The sequence below is a fragment of the Crinia signifera genome, chromosome 6 (genome assembly GCF_055691185.1).
Source record: "Crinia signifera chromosome 6, ASM5569118v1, whole genome shotgun sequence".
In the NCBI taxonomy this organism is placed as follows: Eukaryota; Metazoa; Chordata; class Amphibia; order Anura; family Myobatrachidae; genus Crinia; species Crinia signifera.
In genome coordinates this window covers 143,131,820-143,154,760 of record NC_139222.1, presented here as the reverse complement: position 1 = coordinate 143,154,760, position 22,941 = coordinate 143,131,820, and the positions used below count along the sequence as shown (strand labels likewise).

At 44.9% G+C, this 22,941-nt stretch overlaps 1 protein-coding gene across 1 annotated transcript in view; it reads right to left on the bottom strand.

Moving 5' to 3' along the window:
- MARCHF10 (membrane associated ring-CH-type finger 10) overlaps window positions 1-22,941 on the bottom strand; it is a 45,246-nt gene that overhangs the window by 11,045 nt on the left and 11,260 nt on the right. Inside the window, exons 3-8 of the mRNA XM_083147498.1 lie at window positions 16,085-16,240; window positions 11,165-11,318; window positions 8,896-9,042; window positions 7,099-7,988; window positions 4,047-4,203; window positions 1,572-1,681 (exon numbers count right to left, since the gene is read on the bottom strand). Coding sequence (XP_083003624.1) covers window positions 1,572-1,681; window positions 4,047-4,203; window positions 7,099-7,988; window positions 8,896-9,042; window positions 11,165-11,318; window positions 16,085-16,240 — 1,614 coding nt within the window. The remainder of the gene's footprint in view (window positions 1-1,571; window positions 1,682-4,046; window positions 4,204-7,098; window positions 7,989-8,895; window positions 9,043-11,164; window positions 11,319-16,084; window positions 16,241-22,941) is intronic.

Here is a 22,941-nt window from a genome sequence, read left to right as displayed (position 1 = left end):
ACTGCTGCGCTCGCCAAAGTACTTTTGGTGGGACATTTCACTGTTCTGGGGTGTTTTTGGGGCTTTCTGGCCCATTTACCATTGTTCCCTATGATGATTTGGTGAAATTGAGGTATTTAACATTGTTCCCTATGACAAATCGGGGGCATCGGGGGCATCGCGGGTACATTGAGCCATTTAACATTGTTTCCTATGGGGAAATCGTGGGCATCGCGTTTGGACCATTTAAGGCTTTTTTAGCCGCATACGACGCGACCAACGCGATTTTGACTATTTTCAATGCATTTCAATGGGAAAATCGGGGGCATCGCATCGGTCGCGTCGTATGCCACTAAAAATGACACACGATGCCCGCGATTGTGGCCGTGCTAGGAAACAAGTACCAAAAAATCACTTGTGGCGGGATGTTCTAACATCCACCACCCTACATCGCCCCCCTCCGCCGGGTACCGCAATCTTAATAATCGCAAATGCTCTAACATATGCGATTATTAATGCAAAGGACAGCTCTTCTGATAAGAGCTGTCCCTTGCGATGCGGCGCCAGACTTCCGGGTCTGAGAACCGGGATTCCCTCTGTGCATACGCAGAGTGACGTTCCGACCGCGGGGCATGCTGAGAGGGATTCTTGACAGTTAACAGTGTTTTTACCGCATTTCTGTTTTAGAACATCCCGTCCTTAAGCTGGCCAAGAACCAGACCAACTTTTGTCCAACCATTGCCTGGAGAAAACTCATGAATGAACAGGGAGAATATACAAACTCCACACTGTTAGGGCATGGTGGAATTCAAACCCATGATCTCTGTGCTTTGAGGCAGTAATGCTTGCCATTACACCATCCATACTGTCCCAATCAGGGGCAGTACACAGGGGTTGCAATTTGCTCCCAAACCCCAGAAAATGGACAAAACCACGCATTCAATCAAATATATTTAACCAACTTGTTTTTTTGCATCTGTTTTCTGCCATTTGTAAGCAAATTGTTGATGATCATTTACCACTATCTGTGTCAAATTTCGCACATAGCATGGGATGTTCCCAGATAGAAAAACTATTTCATACCATTGGCATAATAGATTCTGCTCAATTTAGTAAACAGAAAGTAACATTTTGCAGATGGAGACACCAAGTAACTCACTTGGTTTCTTTTCTGGAATTTGTTACCATTTCCACTGTAAGTGGCTGATTTCCTTTAGCTCCTTATGGGGGGTTTTCAATCCCAGTCGATATTTCCAACAGGGGAAATAGCGCCTCCTATCTATGCCATTTCCGACAGCATTGAAGGCAGAATTTGACTTGTAAACCAGTCTGATCTGTTTTGTCAGAAACGGCCGTAGATTGTCGAATACAAGGCCGTTTTTTCAACAACACGCCCTCTTTTCGGCAGGCGGAATATTGAATTCTGCATGTCTAATACCTATTAAGCTGTAGGAAAATGGCCTGGGATTCCGACTGTCGGGACGTTCCAACAGTCTGAATCCCAGATTAAATACCGCCCTTAGTGTGCTAATATAAACTATTTTCCTGAATACCTCCTGATATCTACAGGGATCCCAGCAGGCCCATATCACCTTAGTTTGCTGATGTTTTTTGTACTGCTCATCCAGATCGAATCCTTTAATATCACACTGCAACTTCTGTTTGCACATCTCACACGTTCTCACTACGCTCAGCTCAGCTCCTGGAATGTAAATGGTTTATGGATTGAGACATTTCCAATCGCTGACTGATCATTTAATGAAAACAGGATAGAAATCTTTAGTTTCACAGCAGTTTGCTTGAACTCGGGCTCTCACTCTCATGGAATGCTGTGCTAGGCAGTAATAGGAGTTACCAATCGGAAATATACCGTAAAAGGGAGTAGTATTAATCTGTGGTTTTCAAACTATCTTGAATCACAGCACCCTAAAAAATCAGCATTCCTTTGACGGCACCCCTAGGATAAGTACATAATTGATAAATGTAAAAAAAAAAATTAAAGTAAGCACATTGGGCTTAATTCAGCCTGGATTGCAGCAGCTTAGCATATGCGATCCTTAAGCAATACAAATGCAGGAGGACCTTCAAAGCAACTCCTGTATGTATGTGTGACTGCTTAAATCTGCAATTGCATCGCAGTATAGAGAACCACTGCGACAATCGGTCATGATGTCCCTTTATGATGGCAGCCTGAGTAAGGTTAACCTTATTCAGGTGGGAAACGCAGGTCCGCTTGTGAGGCCAAGGAAACTGCGCCTTGCATCACAGTCCTTGGCCTGGTCACTCTCGGAAAAACACAGGCAACCCACCCTATTCCTGGAAACAACAGGCATTGGCATTTGTTGTACTGCACTGTGATCACAGGATCCGTCCTGCTCATGTGCAAACCCCCTCCCATCGGGCATAATGCGGTTTGGATCACATCTGTGATCCAACCTGCAATAGCTGCACTGTGCATATCTCCCATCCTTATCTTCAGTAATGTGTGGTGGTGAAGAGTTGTGCTTCTGTTTCTCCACAAATTTCATGATTGGCAGCCACTAGCACTGGTCCTGCCTATTACTTTGACCATGAATAGTTTTATTTGATCCTGGGCCACCATCCCGATGCACCCCTGCAAGAGTCTAATGACACCTAGGGTGCTTAGGCAAACAATTTGGGAAACAACACAGTAAGAATTTAGACTTTAGAGCAGGCATTCCCAACCACGGTCCTCAAGGCACACTGAAGCCCCGTACACACGGGGGGATATGTCTCTGAGCTATATATTGCTCGCGATGAGCGATATATCGCTCAGTGTCCCATTTGCATCAGCGACCAGAGATGGTCGCTGACGAAAAAGAAACTGCTGGGGGAGCCCGGCAGTGGAAATCAGCTGGTCGCATGAGCATGTTCCTGCGACCAGCGATCACCACAGGGGCAAAAACGGGAGCACGCACCCGGCGATATATCGCCGGTGCACACTCCCATCGCGGACAATATGGTCGCTCAGCGACCATATTTCCAGCGATATTATATAAAATTGCCCCTGTGTGTACACAGCCTTACAGTGCAGGTTTTAGTGATATCCAGGCATGAGCACAGGTGACTTAATTAGTACCTGAGTGATTCTGATTAAACCATCTGTGCTGAAGCCTGGATATCACTAAAACATGCACTGTTGGTGTGCCTTGAGGACCGTGGTTGGGAATGCCTGCTTTAGAGCGACAGAAATAAGGTAGTCAGTCAATGATTTGACCACTATTGCTCTACATGTATGAGGTTGACATGGTCAAAAGGTCGACATGGCAATGGTCAAGAAAGCTGCCGTAATGCACTGTAAATGTCTTCCAGTGTTTAGGAGACAGGTGCACTAAAATGGGACATTTTATATATCCAAGAGGCCTAAATAGTTGATGATCTTTGTAAAGGTGGAGGCATACTTGCCTACCTGACCCTCTCCATGCGGGAGACAATGCTCTGCTCCTGGACTTCCTGGTAATGTAGGATTGCCATCACCTGTGGTGAAACACCTTTGCCTAGCTCCCCACAGGTGGTGGCAATCATACATTACCAGGGAAGTCCCAGGAGCAGAGCATTTTCTCCCGCATGGAGAGGGTCAGGTAGGCAAGTATGAGGTGGAGGAGGGTGCAAATATGGACCTTCAGTGAGCAGGTCTGAATTGCCCCCAAAGTGTTTTGTGGTGCACTTGTGGTGAGCTACTATGATTAATTGTTAAAAAATGTGTTTTACCACAGGTGATGGCAATCATACATTACCAGGGAAGGTAGGCAAGTATGGCCTTTGCTTGAGGGCTCCCTGTCTGCATTGCTGTTAATGGGAGCTCTACAGTAATTATCTGCCACAAGAAGAAATCTTCTTCAGATGGTTAATAGGATAAAAAGCAATTTGCTTTATTAACTCTATAATGTCAACTCTATCATATTTGTTATATACGTTATTTGACAAGTCACGTTTTACAGTACAATGGATGAAACCAATTAGAAAGCTCACTTACATTTTTGATATTATTACAACATATTGCAGGTGTTTGCTCTCCTTTACATATAGTGTTGTATGCCTCTCACCTGATTTAATTTTGGCCGTTAGCCATTTCTGCATGCACTCTGTGTGAACATATTCCAAGCTCCCGGCACACTGACAAGGTGCAATTAGATGGTTGTCTGAGCTCTCTCCTCCCATGAGACAGATCCTGCACAAATCTCCTTCCTCTTCGTAGTCTTCCTCTAATAAACTGGAAGTGGGAAATAGAACAAGTTGTCCGATAAGAACAATTCTGGAGTGCTGGCTGGTAAAATAATGAAGACTCCTAACCACTTCACTGGTAATATTTTTTGCAATAGCTGCTTGGAAATTGTTGGGGGGGTTATGACTGAATTAGGCTAAAAACATCTATTTAAAACATATCTAACACGATTTTATTATAAAAAAGTTTTCTATAAAAAAACATCAATGCTGAAATATTGACAATCGGAACACTGACCATCACAGGCAAGGTAAGGACAACCTCTATTAAATTTTTCTGGCAGCTACTAATCTCTGTAGCCACCTGTGGGGAAGGGAATAAAGCTGGATACACATCTGGTGGAAACAAAAATCTGGTAATGTGTGGAAGCATATGACCATCAGCCATTGGCTCCTAAATGCTGGAAATGGACAAAATGGTTGTTTAGCTAAATGTCTTCAATCAAATGGATTTAAAAAATTGTTTCAATGATCATTGACTGTTTTCCAGCATTTGTGAGCAAATGTTCAATTCTCATATGTTCCCATACATTGCCAGATCTTTGTTTCCACCAGATAGATTGGATAGATAAATCTGTAGGTGTGTATCCAGCTTAAGAGACCACAATGTCAGGGAAAGCTCAGCCTGGTGTGGTTGAATATGATGCAGCAGAGGCAGAACTTTGGGAGGCAATGGAGTCATCTGCCGCTGGGCTCCTGCTCTCAAGGGGGCACCTCTCCACCACTGCCAGTTTAAATCCATTAATTGAAAGCCATCAAAATTGCTTCTGTGGCTGAGTTCTGAAATATATATGTGTTCTCCCTCTGTTTCTGTATATACATGCAGCATATAATATATATTTCATAACAGACTATATATATTTTGAATAACGTTGCGTGTGTGGGGGGGGGGGGGCACCAACATTCATCTTGCCTCCGGGCAACTGGGAAGAACTTACGCCACTGTGATGCAGGCAAGTAGTTAAGTACCTTGTAATAAAACTAATGACGGTACTTGTTTCCTAGCACGGTCGCATCGCATCGCATCGCATGGCATTGTGTACCTTTATTTAGTGGTGTGTGATGCGATGCTTGTACAATTAAATATCGCATGCCAGCAAATGGGATGCGATGCAATTTTTATTTGTACAAGCACCCATGCCATGAGATGTGATGGGTGCTTACAATGAGAAGTAACCCCCAGTATCCACGCCATCCCGAAGCGTGGCGAGCGCAGCGTTACGCATCCTCCGACATTTTCATCCCCCCCACTATCCACGTCGGCGTGGAGTTGATTTTAGATAGTGTGGCGAGCCCGAAGCATGACGAGCGGGCGTGGAATACATGTAAAGTAATCCGTGTCCGCTTGCCACTCTTTAAGCTCGCCACCTCACGGAGCTCACCACGCTTTGGGCTCGGTGGCTCGCTGTGCGCGCCACACTATCTAAAATCAACTCCACGCCGAAGTGGATAGTGGGGTATGAAAAGGTCAGAGAATGCGTAATGCCGCCCCTCGTGGGGCTCTCCACGCTTCGGGATGGCGTGGATACTGCCGCAATATTACAGGGGGGGATGCCATGCGATTTTTAGGAGCCCATATGATGGAAATCGTGGACTCCGTTCTAGGAAACAAGTACCCAAATGACAACTCTGCCCATAATATGTATGGTTTTGTTTATAACTAAGAATGAATGTTGCGGTTCTTTTAAGATTCTAACCACCTGAGATCATAAGTTCTAACATTCATTCCTCAAAAAGTTAATGTATTACAGGTCGCATCACAAATGTGTAAGTGAAAATACTAGCTTCAGCGGTGGATCTTTTAAAGTGTGTCAATGAGTAATGACTTTACCTGTGCACCTGCCGGGTGACCTGGAAAATGTGAGTTGTTAGTGGTTCTGAGGACCAAGTATTAGAACCACTGACTTATGAAGGCCATACACTTTCAGGGGATGCAGTCACTAGGTCTACAAGCAGTAGGTTGACACATTAAATAGTTTGACACACATAAAGTCGACATGAGTTTTTTTACTTTTGTTTGTTTTTTTGAAAGGTGGTTTTTCATTCTTTACTATCCGAGTGGGCATAGAGTGAGAATACTGTATATAATAGTGTGTCTGTAGCATGGTGAGCAAAGCCGTACACTTATACGGTGTCCATGTTGACTTAAGTTGACCAACACCCAAAAAATATGAAAAGCCCATGTCTACCTTTTTTGTGTCGACCTACGTTCTGTTGACCTAAGTTCTGTTGACCCTGTGACCCATACCCCACTTTTAGTATACATAATTGATATAGAGCTGCCTATGAATTTTTGGTACTTATGTAATATCTGGACTCCCGTTTTTCTTATGAGACCGCGGCCCCTCGCGGGGCTCGCTGCGCTCGCCACGCTTCGGGCACGGTGGCTCGCTGCGCTCGCCACACTATATAAAATCAACTCCATGCGTAGTTGGATAGTAGGGGTATGAAAAAATGGGGTGCATTTAACATGGGAGCCCAGATAATACATAAGTACCGAATTTTTAAGAGTAGTAATTAAATGCAAACCTGTAATTGTGAACTAAAATCAGAATTTTGGGAGGTTTACCATCATTTTGGCAAACTCAATCCAATATTTTGCCCCTTTATTATGTGTAAAAAGCTGTGTGTTTTTTTTGCTATTTCTTTTCTCTGGCCCTGGGTTGCACTTCACTAAGTGCAGGATATTACATGTAAATTGTTTAGTGTAGAATGATTACAACAACCAAACTGCTGGAATTTACCTGGTTTGGGCAAAACATTTTGCATAATGTCAGTGAAATATTTCCACAAAAATGATTTTATTGTATTTTGTGCCTAATAGAATGGGTTATCTATCCATTACTTCATACGGTGATTTTGCACACAAAATACTTCCCTTTGCTGCAGCTTTTTCAACTTCTCTGTATCTATTTGTTTTGCTGCCTCTGTTTTCTGTGCTGTGGATATATTTTCCGTATTTCTTCTGGCAGACTGTCTTTCCATGGAGAGGGTGTGGAAGACTAGATCCATGTTCTCACGCAAAATTGTAATACTGGGTGCTGTGGAAGACAAGCTGAGCCTCAGAGGAGCTACGTACGACGCTGGGGATTCACTACTTGGTATAGCCCGTTCTCTCCCAACTGAAGCTCTAGAAGTTGTTTGGGGAACTGTATTTTCTTGGCTCTGCATATGAATGTTATTTTCATTGGTACCATGACTTTGGGGTTGTGTCGGTGATGTTATAAGGGGTGCTGGATTAGATCTTCCAAAAGAAGAGTTGTTTATTGTAGTGGTGTTCAGACCATTTAATGTAGAACCCAAGGTCTCTGTTTTGATTTCCTGGACCTGCCTGTGACTGCTTGGATTTTCTTCGTTCTCACTGCCATAGGCATGATCCTCATATGAATCTGCAAAGTTGGTTTCCACAGTGTTAGGTTGATTGGTGGGCATATTTTGAGATGGGGTTCTCCCAATCCCTGGCAAATGTCTTGCATTATGTGAAACAGGCACTTCATAATCTGCCTCCAAAGTATTCTCTCCTTCATGACTTTCTGTAGCATCTATGATATTACTCACTGGTTGTCCACTGACTACATCTTCACTGATTTGTAAAGGAGACCTTCTAGAACTCGGTGGTCTTAAGATGCACTGAGTTTGTTTCCTTAACTCATGTGTTGTAGTTGTTACTGGTGTGAGAATTTGATCACTGTCAGATGAACTCGTGCCAATGTGATGTCTATGTGCTGTTTCTTTTTTCTGAAAATTTTGTCTTTGGTGTTCACCTGGAGAGAAAAAGTAGAATAATATACATATGAGAAGCAAATATACAAAATGAGAATGTAATTACCTTTTATTGGGCCCAATGTAATGCCGTCCGAGGTGGCCAGCGGTGCAGGTTCCCGGCCAAACCTTCTTCCTTTTTATTTTTTTTAAGTGCCAATCATTTATAAAGCAAACCGCTTTCAAGATTTTGCCATGGGGCCCACAAAGTTCTAGTTACACCACTGCTAGGGGTGGTGTTGGTGGGAGGTTTACATGCTCTATGCCCCGGGGGGGGGGGGGTCCCCGCTCATTAACTGCTGCAGATAGTGGCGCTGACAGCCGCTTAAATAATTAGTTGAGGCCTGGCTCACAGTGAATTTATCTATCTTTCTGTTCTAAAGGCCCCCATACACTACACTAATTTTGGACAATTTCACCCATTCCCAACGGATCGGGACGAGAAATCGGGCCAAATTGGATGCCTTTGATGTCCCCTCCTGTCCGACGTGCGGTCCCGTGTGCATTGAACCTGAGTCAGAGGTCGGACACCCCTCCCGGCGCAGGGAACAGGGTTCGCATGTGATACCATCACATGCGCTGCTTCTGCAAGTGAGTCGCCGGGGATCGAATGGCCATACACTGCTGTGATACATCGCAGTAGTGTATGGCCACCTTTTTTAGAGGGGCTACTAATCAAAGCTTGGAGAAAGATAAAATTGTATGAAAAAGTTCCAACCAATAATATGTCAAACACGGTCTGTAAAATGTAAGCCAGAAGTTGGCTAGTACTTTATCTCTTACAATTGTATCTCTTAGTTATAATAAATACACCCCTACATCATTCAATTAATATTTACAATACAGACTTTGGTTGAGCATTGATTAACTGACATAGAGACTACACAAGTAAAATAGAGTGAGGCTTACATAGTCCCTTTGGTTTCTTAGGCTTTGATTGCCTCTGTAACAGATTGCCTCGTCCTGAGGTTTCTACTCCGTATGTACCACCCAGCTTGGCAGAAAGCTGGCGCACATGTACTCTCTTCTTTTCCACAGCAATGCTCGGCTGAGACACTAGTAATGTGAAAAATAGACAGAACATAATAATGATTTTATGATGTCACTATATTGATAGATCCCTGAAGCAGTAAAGTCCCATTACACCTCAGGCAAGTCAGAATTTGAATGCATAATGTGTAATGTATATGAGATATTAAGTCAGCCTGTTGGGACTGTAACAGAAATGTCCTGACTGAACATTTTGTATGAGCAGAGTTTGGTAATAATACAAAAGCCCATGCAAATAATAGATGTCATATTGAATATAGCATTTTCTAATTTACATTTCACATCAACAGGGAGAGGAGAGGCACACAGTATCTGAAGCCGCCAAGTACGGTTCCAGGAACAGAAAAAAAAATGGGAAAGTATTTCACAGTGATGGTTACACAACACATTTTTCCACTATAATATGTAGATAATACATGGGAGAAACAAGTCCATTTGTATCCAGGCATAAAATACACAGAAGAACAGATTGCTTCAATGTCTTGTGGGGTGAGGTAGGTGAGGCAGAACTTCCTGTCATACTAACGTATATGCCAGAGTTTTTAAGTTTAGAAAGTGTGTAAAAATAAAAAATCTTATTTTTATTATTCTAAGTCAAAACTCTGCATGAACAGTCCTCCAAGTAGAGCAGAGCGGGGGCCTCCATGGGTGCTGAGCAGCACCTATAGCTCCACCACCTAGCACCAAGTCTTATCCTGACCAGTCTCAGCCATGTTCATGATGGCCCAGCTCTACTGAGTGTTCACATCAAACTATATACAATAGAAATTTTCTCTGAAAGAGAAGCAAATGTGTGCGTAGAGGGCCATAGATTGATATTATGCTTTAGACAGCAATCAATTGAATTCAATAGGTTTATACAACGTACATTGTGCACCTGATTGTATTGCTTTACACAGATTAATCAGAAGAAGCTCACTGCTCCATATGACACAGACATCATTGTCTTTGGCAAAACACATCTTGAATGAGAAATCTAATTTATAACAATGTATTTCTAATTGGAATATATTTGAAAAAAAAAAAACAGGAAAATAAAGTATTTTCGGTACTTGTGTATTATCACGGCGCCCATCGCATCGCATACCACTAATTAAGGTATGCGATGGACCCGATTTCAGCCTTTTCCCGGGCTGAGTATACAATTTTAAAATCGTGTCACATCGCATGCCATTACAATGGCATGCGATGCAATGTGATTTCCCATTGACTCCCATGTTAAATGGCACCCCCTGACCCGATTTTTAATTGTATACCCACCCTGATGGGTAATAAATATGTAAAATGCCCCCACATTAACGGCCCCCCACTAACAACGCCAACCCGAAGCGTGGCAAGCGGCAGCGGTACGCGTCCTCCGACCTTTTCATACCCCCACTATCCACGTCGGCGTGGAGTTGATTATATAAAGTGTGGCGAGCCACCGAGCCCGAAGCGTGGCGAGCGGACATGCATTACTTCACAGGTAAACGTGGCCCCTCGCTGGGCTCGCTGCGCTGCCACACTTTATAAAATCAACTCCACGCCGACGTGGATAGTGGGGGTAGAAAAGGTCGGAGGATGCGTATCGCCGCCCCTCACGGGCACGCTGCGCTTGCCACGCTTCGGGTTGGCGTTCATAGTGGGGTGGCGTTAATAATGGGGGGGCATTTCACATAGTCATGACCCATGAGGGTGGGTATACAATTAAAAATCGGGTCTGGGGGGGGGGGGCATTTAACATGGTAATAAGGCATCTGGGTGCCTGTACAATTAGAAATTGGGTGAAATCGCATCGCATGTGATGCGATTTTTCATCGTACAATACCCTGCGATGGAAATCGGGGGCGCCGTGATAATACACAAGTACCGTATTCTCATTAATGACCATTTTAGAAGGTGAACACCGCAAAAACCTTTCCTGGCCCCCAGATACTACAATGTCATGCAGTGGCGGAACTTGTGAGTGGTGGGCCCAGGTGCAAAAGTACAATTTGGGCCCCACAACAGTGGGTGACAGAGGTACAAGCTGCTGGTCTAGGCAGTAGTGGGCCCCTTAGTCCTCAGGGGGCCCCGGTGCAATGCACCTGCTGCACCAATGGTAGTTCCGCCTCTGATGTCATGTTAATTACACCAGAGCTCATTTTACCTGTTATTGCTGTCTGTGGTTGGTGCATTATACGGGTGCTGGAGGCCGTTTGCTTTCTTATAGGCTTTTTATCCTTCTTTATAGCAGGTAGCTTGGACACAGTGCTGGTGTACTGCCATTCCCTTATACTCTCCTGTCCTGTTTCCCATGGAACCTGTACACAAGAGACTATGATCATGATGTATTTATATGTGTCTATCTATAATCCTGGGGTAGCAACCCAACCCTGCAAAGTAACCAAAATAAATTTTAATGAGGGGTTCCACTCATCAGTCTTGTAGAAAATAGCAAGTTATATTTCAGTGAATAGATATCATACTGCGAATCAAAGTTTTGGTCCTGTCCTTGGACCCTTGTCAAGATAACAAGTGAATTGATGAACTCACTGTTCGTCTTCCACACATGGGACCGCGTGCAATGCTTGACATGCACGTTGTTATATGAAGTTAGCAGAGGACAGGGAAGAATGGATCAATAAGAATCCAGCAAGCCTGTCATTCAAGCAACCACCACCAGGTCATTTGGTTGGATTTGGACATTTGAAATCCTCTTTAAATTTGTTAAGCAACTTGATGAGGCAAAACGTGTCACATAAAAGAATAGGATGAGACTACGGGGTAAACTTACCTAAGCTTTAAGGTGACATTGCCCATAGAAACTAATCAGATTTGGTAAATCATTTCTCTATTGCAGGCTCTTGTGGCTCTCCAGATGTTGTGAAACTACAAATCCCATCATGCCCTGCCACAGTTTTGCTATAAGGGAGTGTTAAAACTGTGGCAAGGCATGCTGGAATTTGTAGTTTCACAACATCTGGAGAGCCACAGGTTGGCCTGTCCTGCTCTATTGCATCCTATAAAATGCTAGAATCTGGTAGGTTGCTATGGGCAACATCACCTAATTTTTTGTTATTTTAAGAATTTTAGTAAATTTCCCCGCGCATCTCTGCCAAATATAGCTTATATGAAAAAAAAAACATTCCTTTTGCTAAGTTTTCATTACTGTGTGGGCAAGGTCAACTCATTTCTGCCCTGCAGATGCCATCTCACAACAGTATACTCTTTGGCAGAAATCATAGTACAGTTATAGACGATGAAGGAGCTCAGCATCACCAAATAAGTTTTTGCTTTTTACAAACAAAGCCCACACTGCACGCAGGCGGATTTTCTGAAATCACACCATCTATTTTAGTCTAATGCAATAATTATCACAATTTGTTTAGAATGTGTTTTTTATTTTCACAGGATTTTTTTTGTTAGTTTTTTTTCTTTAAAGGTGTCTGTACTAGACTGGCTTATGCTTTTTTTTTTTTTTTTTTTTTTTTTTTTTTTTTTTGCATTACTAGAAAAAAATATTCACTATAGAAATTGAAACGAGGAGAGCTTTGGTAAAAAAAACACATCCTGACCAGTAAATATGCTGCTTTTTCCTCATACCTCATAGTGATGCAGGACAATTTGTAATGATTGCTTACCTTAATCCATGTCTACATCCTAGCGGGTTTCTGTGAACTGCAGCTGATTTGTGTAAAGTGTGCTGTACCATGCCAATATTCAGGAGGGAACATATGTGCTAAGTGCCCCACCCTGCTGCATTATGTGGTTAGGGCTGCAGTACAGGGGAAGCAGCCACCGCTGCTATTCACATGCCGCTTACACATCAGACCTCACCCCCTTCGCACACACTTTAAGGTTCTCCAGCAGGGCTGGAAGGCATGGTCAATGCTAGAATGAGGGATACACAGGAACACATTAAAGGCTGAACCACTAGTCAAGAACATAGGTCAAGGTCTTAGCTTTTCCTTGCAACATTGTGTCGTGAATAGCAGACAACGTTGTTCAAATTGCATTGTCAATGTCATGACTATTGGCAGCAGCTTCAGCACTAGGAATTGGTTCTTGAGCTTTCACTATTTTTCCCTCCAAATCTTTATCCTTCATTTTACACTCAGAAAGTGGCAGCATAACATTATTTGTCAGACCGGCAGCACCTCAGATCGTAAAGTTCGAGGGGACTCAGATCTCGGAGATTCTATCCCGCTCATCCTTGCTCCATTCTACCTACAAGGGTACCCAACATTTGCTTACTGCCCCCCTGAAGCCAGCAATATTTCAAACAGCAATATTAACCTATATGATCATAAAGATGGTCTGTTTATGGTAACATGTTAGTGTCCTCCACATTAGCAACTGGTATCCAGCCAGAATGTTGACATGGACATTAAATGTAAAACAGCAACATTCACAAATGACCTGGTCATAATGTTGACAAATAAAAATGTTGACACCAGAAAGCATTAGGCACGATTTGTCCTGTCCTGTTACAATGTTTCAAAAAGCCTGTTGCATTTAGATAAATGGCACAATTGAGAAATAGCATACAGCATTATTATGCTAATCAAATACGTCTCGCATTGGCATATCTTTAAAGTATAGTGGGAGGTGAGCGTTTCAGTTTATCTTCACTTTGGTGGCCCCCAGATTGAAGCAAATGGATAACTGCTACTTCGGTACAGCACAAACCTTCCCAGGGTGTGAAAGGTTCTCTTGGAGCAGATAATAGATATCACACTATTTTCTAAAATGGTCTGTGGTGAAACAATACATTCAGACAATGGTACAATACCTCATGGAAACTTTTGATGGTTTTTATTTAATTTCTTGGGTTATATATATGGGTTATATATAGTAACACAGAAACATAGAATTTGATGGCTGATAAGTCTGCCCTGTGTAGGGTATTAGGGTTAGTTTAGGGTAGAGTATTAGGGATAGTGTATTATGCTTGATTTCGTAGTTTGTTTTGGGGTATTAGAAATAGGGGTTATGGATGGGGGTTAGGGGTGTTAAGGCAAAGGCTATTGCTGGGGTGGTGTGTCCCAGATTTACTAAGATTGTAAGGGATTCGGGGTATGTGCCCCAGCATCCCAGAAATAACAGTAATAATAAATGTAACAAGCAAAGTGGTTGCTCCTTACACTCTTAAGGTGGCCATACATCAGAAAGATATTGTACCCAATCATACAATGTAAGATGGATTGTGTGCACATCTTGTGTACACAAATCATACAATCAATCAGCAGATGGATTGTATAACTGATTGTATGATGGATTGTATGCAGATTGTGTGCACATCTTGTGTACACAATCATGCAGCAGATGGATTGTATGACCGATTGTATGATGGATTGTGAGTAGATTGTGTGTGTCCAAAAACCACCAAGGACTGCCGGGGATTTCAAGGGAAATTTTTACACAATCATGAGTGCAATCGATCTTTCTGATGTATGGCCAGCTTTAGGTACCTGTCAGGCTGACAGGTACCCCCCCCCCCCCTCCCCTCAGCAGCCGCAGGGACCCCCCTTCTCCCGCAGCAGCTGGGCACAGCTTCCCCAGCACTGCACGCTGTGGACCCGCTGCGGGTGCCTGGTAAAAGGGGTATTAGTTGGATTACTAAGGTTCTCCTTTCTGTTAGGCACACTGGACAGAATAATTGTTTGAAGTAGATATAAATGTTTGATGTCACTACCATGCTTTTGCTGTATACTAATCTCCATATACATAATGCACAGATGTATTCTACTAGTTAATAAAAATCATAGATTTCTGTTTTATCTAATTAAATGATGTTCAAGATTTTATTCAATGTTCTTGAACTTTTGGTAACTCCTTTTTTTTTTTTTTTTTTTTGAGTACATCTTTTTACAGATTGAATTTTTTGGTACTTGTTTCCTAGCACGGCCACCCCGATTTACATCGGGGTGGTCGTGTCGGAAAAATCGGGTCGATCGCATCGCATGCGATTTGGTCGCATGCGATGCGATCGTCGCGACCGACCGATTTTGGACCCGTTTTTTTTTTTTAATGAAATGTAAATCGGGTCCCTGGGACCCGATTTTACATTGTATTCAATGTAAAAATATTCCCAACCCCCCCAAATTTAACGGCGTACACCGCACCCCACGATAGACGCCAACCCGAAGCGTGGCGAGCGCAGCGAGCCCGCGAGGGGCGGCGGTGCGCGTCCTCCGACCTTTTCATTCCCCTACTATCCACGTCGGCGTGGAGTTGAGAATAGAATAGTGTGGCGAGCGCAGCGAGCCACCGAGCCCGAAGCGTGGCGAGCGGACGCGGATACCTTCACAGGTAAACGCGTCCCTTCGCGGACTTCACAGGTGTCCGCGTCGCCACGGACACCTGTGAAGCCCGCGAGGGGACGCGTATAACTGTGAAGGTATCCGCGTCCCCTCGCGGGGCTCGCTGCGCTCGCCACGCTTCGGGCTCGGTGGCTCGCTGCGCTCGCCACACTATTCTATTCTCAACTCCACGCCGACGTGGATAGTAGGGGAATGAAAAGGTCGGAGGACGTGCACCGCCGCCCCTCGCGGGCTCGCTGCGCTCGCCACGCTTCAGGTTGGCGTCTATCGTGGGGTGACGACGGGGACATCTATAATGTGAAATGGGTCATATTGGCCCATTTCACATTTTTCACATTTTTTCACTATTTCAATGTCAAAAAATATTTTAACATTGAACCCGATGGAAAAATCGGGGGCATCGCGTCGTGACCATTGTTAATGGTCCCGACCGACGCGATGCCCCCGATATTTTACCTTTCCCGACACGATTTCAATGTTAAAATATTTTTTAACATTGAAGCCTATGGGGAAATCGCGGGCATCGCGTCGGTCGCGTCGGGACCATTGTTAACGGTCCCGACCGACGCGATGCCCCCGATATTTTATCCTAGCCGGCCAAATGGACCTGATTTCAAAGGAAATCGGGTCCATCTTATGGATCGTGTACCTTAACTAAAGGTACACGATCCATAAGATTTGTGGCCGTGCTAGGAAACAAGTACCAATTTTTTTCTTTTGCAATAGACGTCTGTTGTTCACCATATCATACTGTCAACTATTACCTGTGACTTTGTGGTCATCCCATTCTGCCATGGCTTACTGTAACTACGACTGGAGTAAAAAGTGGAGTGGGGATGTTGGCTACTTTGAGTTTCCGCTTGTCTCTCTCTCACACGCTCAGCCTGCTCTCTTACCCTCTGTTGCTGGTGTAAATCAGCCTGCAAAAAAAGTGTGATTTTGTTAGTAAATAGCTGCTGCATACCAGGTATACTATATAGAGAACAGAGGGCCTTATTCTGATCGTAGCGGCCAAACGTGCGTACGTTCCAAAACAACGTACGCTATCCGTACGCGGCCGTTGGGGTTAAGTCCACCCACAACTCTGCCGCATACGTACGGCCAGAAACAACGTCGAAGGGGAGTGGCGTACAAATGTGCGTACGCCAACGTACACGGACGGGCCGGCCCTTACACTCCGACAACTGGCGTACAATTGAGCGTACACCACCGTTTACGGACGTCTCTCGTCCGTCTTCCCACCGACTTCTTGCGGCTATCCGAGCGTACGCCAGCTTGCACGGACGGGTCCCTATTGTTTTCAATGGAAAAGTCAGCTTATGTCACCGCTCGTGAGAGTGAGCGTACGTCCGTGTACGCTGACATACCCTTCACATATATGGACCTGCAAATCTTGCCTTTCAACTATAATTATGAAAATTAATTAATTGATTGAATTAATTAATGTGCAAAATAGTGGCCATGGGCTTAAAACATTGCTGAAACATCCTTTGTAGGTGTTAGATGTGGTTTATGTTATTGTATCCTAAATACAAAACCTATGTTTGTATTAGAGTGAACACGTTGACACATGTCGACTTGTGTAGATTGAGTGTGCTACTGTGTAAAGTCTATGAAAGCACGTAGTGAATGTGTATAACTGTTTAACAAATACCTACCTTAGCATATATAAGCAGGTCTTACAAAGATTCTTACCTTAAATTAAACAAACCTTTAAATGTAGAGAAGTTTCGAAAGATAAGCTTTCAATGTGTTTGAGTGCTGTGTGTAGGCTTGCAGGTAGTGAAATCATGGTTTGGACTTAATAGACTGCAGCATTGGTTATTACATTCAGGTGTATGTGTTTGGTAGTAATCAGCGTAAATTAGCAAATCCAGGCGCACGCTGGCATGCGGTATCTGTAGGGGTGGTTTGAGATGGCGGTTGGCGGCCGCCTGTTTTGTGTCCGAAATGAACGGTGCCTTAGTCGATCGTGCGGTTGTAGCACCGCTCATTTTTGGTGCACACCCCCGTGTACGCCCATATTTACGCCCATTTTCCCTCATTATTTCGGCCGCTCCCCTCTTCACGCCCCTATGCCGCCCCCAATGCGTATAGGTTTTTTCGCACGTAGAGGCCCGTCCGTAAGCGTTTTGGAGCGTTCGCGCCTGCGCATTAGCGAATGTACGCATGCGCAGATCATAAAAAATCCCGGGACGTACGCGTACGGCCCGGCCGCTCCAACCAGAATAAGGCCCAGAAAGAGCAAACCAGCCTGGTAAATGTATCTGTTCCTTTTAAACCTTCTCCCTTTAAACCATACACCTGCCCAGGATTCATTTGCAGAATCTTCATTGCTTCGTACACTCATTTTTATTTAAAATGTTATTACTCTGATATTTTACAAGTTATCCCCATAAAAAAATCGGAACCCTCAGCATAATCTATTCAGTACAAAGTTGCGCAAGCATGTAAATTAAGTAGTCTTGGAGTTTTCAGCCCCAGATGATTGTTCGGGAAAATAGGGGGGTGTAACTGTAGCCTTTTTTGAGATTGATGTTCCTACCATGAGATTTCACTAGTGTAGAAAATCATAAATGTTTACATTAAAGATGGAAGCCAGGAGTGTGCCTAAATCGCTGCAGCCTACTGGCGAAAACATAGTGCCACCCTACTGTTTCTTCCCCATTATCCTGTGACCACCTGATGCTCTGGTCCTCTTGGACAACTAGATGTTTCACCAGCGGTTGTGGCACTTCTCTTGTGCTGCAGTTCTTAAGGTGCCCATACATGTTACAATTATTGTATACAATATCACATCTCATTGCATCTCAGTTTTGCGATGAGATCTAGTACAAAAAAGGGATTTTTGTAAGAACTTACCGTTCGAATCCCTTTCTCTGATATGGTCCTGGTGACACAGCTCAACACTGGGATGTAGGAGGGTCCGAAGGAGCCAGGCACCTATCCTAAAGCTTTAGAGGGTAGGCTCCTCCCCTACTGCATCCCTGGACTCTTCAGTTCAATCTTTCAAAGCCACTGGAATACATTAACTCAGTACAAACGCCTGCACATATTATATGCACATTTTATAACAGAAACTGTTAACTTTTAACCATTTTAACATGAACATCATGAAACTTCTGGCATACTTACTGAGCGTAAGGGAGGGATCGCTGTGTCACCAGGACCATATCAGAGAAAGGGATTCGAACGGTAAGTTCTTACAAAAATCCCTTTTTCTCTTTCAATGGTCCTGGTGACACAGCTCAACACTGGGACGTTCCAGAGCCGGTCCTTTGGGAGGGTACGCTCAGGTCTGCAGCTCTCAGCACTGCTCGCCCGAATGATGCGTCCTCCGACGCGAACTCATGGAATCTATAGAATTTGGCAAATGTGTGAACAGATGACCAAGTGGCAGCTCTGCAAACCTGCTCAGCTGTGGCCCCATGTCGGACCGCCCAAGAGGTGGCAACTGACCTGGTGGTATGCGCATTTATTCTAGCCGGTACAGGCCTACCCACTTTGGTGTATGCAAAGGCTATCACAGAACGCAACCACCTAGCAATGGTCTGCTTAGATGCAGGCCAACCAATTTTATGTACGTCATACAGTACCAATAAAGTGTCAGTTTTCCTAACACTCTTCACTCTGTCCACATATATGCGTAAGGCACGCACAACATCCAAAGTCTTCAACTTGTCCCTTTTCTTGGAACCCTCTGGGGGTTGAAACACAGGTAGAACTATCTCCTGATTTAAATGGAAGGCAGAGACTACCTTCGGTAAAAATTGCGGCACTGTTCTCAGAACAGCCCTGTCATCGTGAAAAATTAAGAAGGGAGATTTGCATGACAAAGCTCCCAGCTCTGACACCCTTTTAGCAGATGCTACTGCTAACAAAAACACTAGCTTCCACGTGAGAAACTTAAAGTCAGCCGACCTTAAAGGCTCAAAAGGTGCCTTCTGAAGGCAATCCAAAACCAGTGACAGATCCCAAGGTGCTACTGGTTGCTTGTAAGGGGGTTTCAGTCTGGATACCCCTTGTAAAAAGGTTTGAATCTCCGGTAAAATGGCAATTCTTTTTTGAAAATAGATGGACAAGGCCGAAATCTGCACCTTCAACGACTGAAGGCTTAGGCCCGAAGAAAATCCATCTTGTAGAAAATCTAACATTTTTGATAATTTGAAGTGAGATGTGTGAGCTTTTTGCCTCTCACACCATCTAATATAAGTCTTCCAGACTCTATAATAATTTGCCGAAGAAACAGCTTTTCTGGCTTTTATCATAGTCTGCACTACTGCATCAGAAAATCCTTTATTTTTTTAAAATGGCGGTTTCAATAACCAAGCCGTCAAAATCAATCGATCGGAATCCAGGTGATTGAATGGGCCTTGTCTTAACAGGTCTGGTCTCAGAGGTAGACGCCATGAATCCACTGATAACCTCTGAAGCCTCGAGTACCAAGACCTCCTTGGCCAATCTGGGGCCACAAGGATCACCGGAACCTTCTGGTCCTGTACCCTTTTCAACAGTCTCGCTAACATTGGAAATGGAGGGAATGCATAAAGAAGGTCTCCCTGCCAATGAGTAGTCATGGCATCCACTGCCTCTGCTAGTGGATCTCTCGTTCTGGCATAGAACCTGGGCACCTGATGGTTGAACCTGGATGCCATTAGGTTCAAATCCGGAGTTCCCCACCTTGCCGTGATCTGGTGAAACACCTGAGGATGTAGGCTCCATTCTCCTTCCTTGAGCTCCTCCCTGCTCAGGAAGTCTGCTTCTATATTCTCCACTCCTGGGATGAATATAGCCGATACGGCAGGAACATTCTGTTCCGCCCATAGGAAGATTCTGGACACCTCCCACATGGCCAATCTGCTGCGTGTACCTCCCTGATGATTCAGATACGCCACAGCTGTGGCATTGTCGGTCTGAATCCTCAAGGGGAGGTTCCTTAACCTGTCTCCCGCCAAGGAAATCACTTTCCAGACAGCTCTCAGCTCCAAGATGTTGATTGGTAACACTGATTCGTCTGCCGTCCACAGGCCCTGCAGCCTGAGATCCAGGGCTACTGCCCCCCAGCCCCTGAGACTGGCATCGGTAGTTACTACCAACCAGTCCCAGGTCTGTAATGACCGACCCCACTGAAGGGAATCTACCTCTGTCCACCATTTCAAGGAGTCCCGAGTGTCCGTGGACAGCACTATCAACTCCGTCTTCATGGTCAAAGTGTTTCCTGACCAGGCTGACAAAATGTTCCATTGGAATACTCGTGAGTGGAACCTGGCAAATTGAAGCGTTTCGAATGACGCCACCATTTTCCCCAGGAGTTTGAGGCACCTCCACACTGACAAGCTCGGAGCTCTGAGAATCTCCTGAACTAGAGTGACCAGGTCCCTGGCCTTTATCTCCGGGAGAAATACCCGATGGAGATGGGTATCCAGTATGACTCCCAAGAACTGGATCCTCTGTGATGGTACCAACTGAGATTTTTGTAAGTTTAAAATCCAGCCGTGAGCCTGCAAAAAATTGATGGCCTCTATCAAGTGACTTTGAAGCAGGGTTGCTGACTCTGCCTAGAACAGGAGATCGTCCAAATAGGGTATTACTGTGATTCCCCTGAGCCTCAGCACTGCCGCCATCACTGACATTATCTTTGTAAATACCCTTGGCGCGGTTGCTAGCCCAAAGGGTAACGCCCGGAACTGTAAATGCAGGTCTCCTATGGCAAATCTCAACAGCGTCTGATGTTCCGGGTGAATGGGAACATGCAGATATGCGTCTTGGACATCCATGGACGCCAGAAATTCTCCCTGGTCCAGACTCAGGAGAACAGACCTCAAAGACTCCATTTTGAAATGGTCTACCCATAGGTGAACATTTAAGGACTTCAAATTTAGTATTGGTCTGAAAGACCCGTCTGGTTTGGGCACCAGGAACAGCGTGGAATAGAATCCTTTCTTCCACTCTGCCCTGGGAACCGGAATTACCACCCCTTTTTCCAAAAGGGAATGAGCCGCTCTCATCAGAGCTGTGCGCAGGAGCGCCTGCTTTGGTATGGGTGTGGGGATGAACCTCTTCGGAGGCCGCCCTCTGAAAGGGATTTTGTAACCCTGGGTAATGATCTCTAAGACCCAGGAATCCTGGTCTAGAGAAGCCCAAGCGTCCCTGAAGTGTGTGAGACGCCCCCCCACCTTTATCCCTGCCGGGCTTATCCCCAGGCAGTCATGCGGAGGGTTTATCCTCTCCTTTAGAGGCAGGCTTCTTATGGAAAGAGCCAAACTTGGACCTTTGAGATTTGCCCCTGAAGGTCTGAAACTTTCCCCTGAACGATTGTCCCCGAAAGGACGCACCACCTCTAGGGGAGGGCCGAAAGGACGGCCTAAAAGCAGCGAATCTGGATGACTGCTTTGTTGAGGAGGCCGGCAGAAAAGTACTCTTGCCGCCTGTGGCTTGTTTTATAATCTCCTCAAGCTCAGAACCAAAAAGTAACTTTCCCTTGAAAGCTAACAATTCTAGGGCCTTTTTGGACTCATTGTCCGCTTCCCAGGCCTTAAGCCAGAGCACTCTCCTGGCATTAATAGAGACTGTGGACACTCTGGTAGCCATTTTAAGAGCTTCCTCTTCTGCTTCCACCGCATATTCTGCAGCGGCCTTAATCTTTTCTGCTACCAGCAAAGCACCAGGGTCAGCCTGCAGCATGGTGCATAACTCACCAGCCCACTCTATAATGGCCTTAGAGACCCAGGCTGAAGCAATAAGGGGACGCAGGGTAAACCCCACCCCTTCAAAAATAGCTTTGAGGTTTCCCTCGAGCTTTTTATCCACAGAATCCTTAAAAGCTGCACCACCCTGTACAGGCAATACCGTAGCTTTTGATAAACGTGCCACTGAAGCATCCACAACAGGCACCTTTTCCCAGAGTTCAGAATGAGACTCCGGCATGGGGTACAGACTAAGGAATCTCTTAGGCATCTGTAGCCTCTTATCTGGGGTTTTCCAAGCCCCTTCCAATAGTTCCTGTAACCCCTCATCTGAGGGAAAAGTAACAGCCTCCTTCCGCTGTCGCTTAAAAACACCCTTAACAGGGGTCTTATCCTCAACAGACAGTTTTAACGCCTGTTTTACAGCTACAATGAGATCCTCTATACCAGCAGCAGAGGTCTCTTCAAAATCATCACCCTGGTCCCAGGGTGTGTCAGTATACTCTCCTTCCTCCTCCTCTACCACATTAGGCATAGCATAAGACCTTTTAGGGGTCCCTGCAACATCATCCATTTTGTCCAGTATTTCACTGAATCTGTTGATCCCCTTAGCAGTATCCTGCATCACCTGAATAAGCGCAGGATCTGCCTGGGTAAGAGGCAAGGAGCCAGACGACTGCTGAGATGATGGCATAGGTCTCTGTGATTCTACCAGCACATCACTCTGCCTGTCCAGAAGCTGCACCAAAGCGTTTACAGACCTGCCTAGGGCACTGGCCCACGCAGGTTCACTCTGCTCTGCCCTATGGTGTTCACTGCCCATGGGTCTCACATCAGCGCAAGTAATACATAAGCCCCCCTTGGCCATCTGCTCAGGGACAAACTTTTGTGTGCAAACATTGCACGCGCTCAGTGCACTAAGGGCTCCCTCCCCC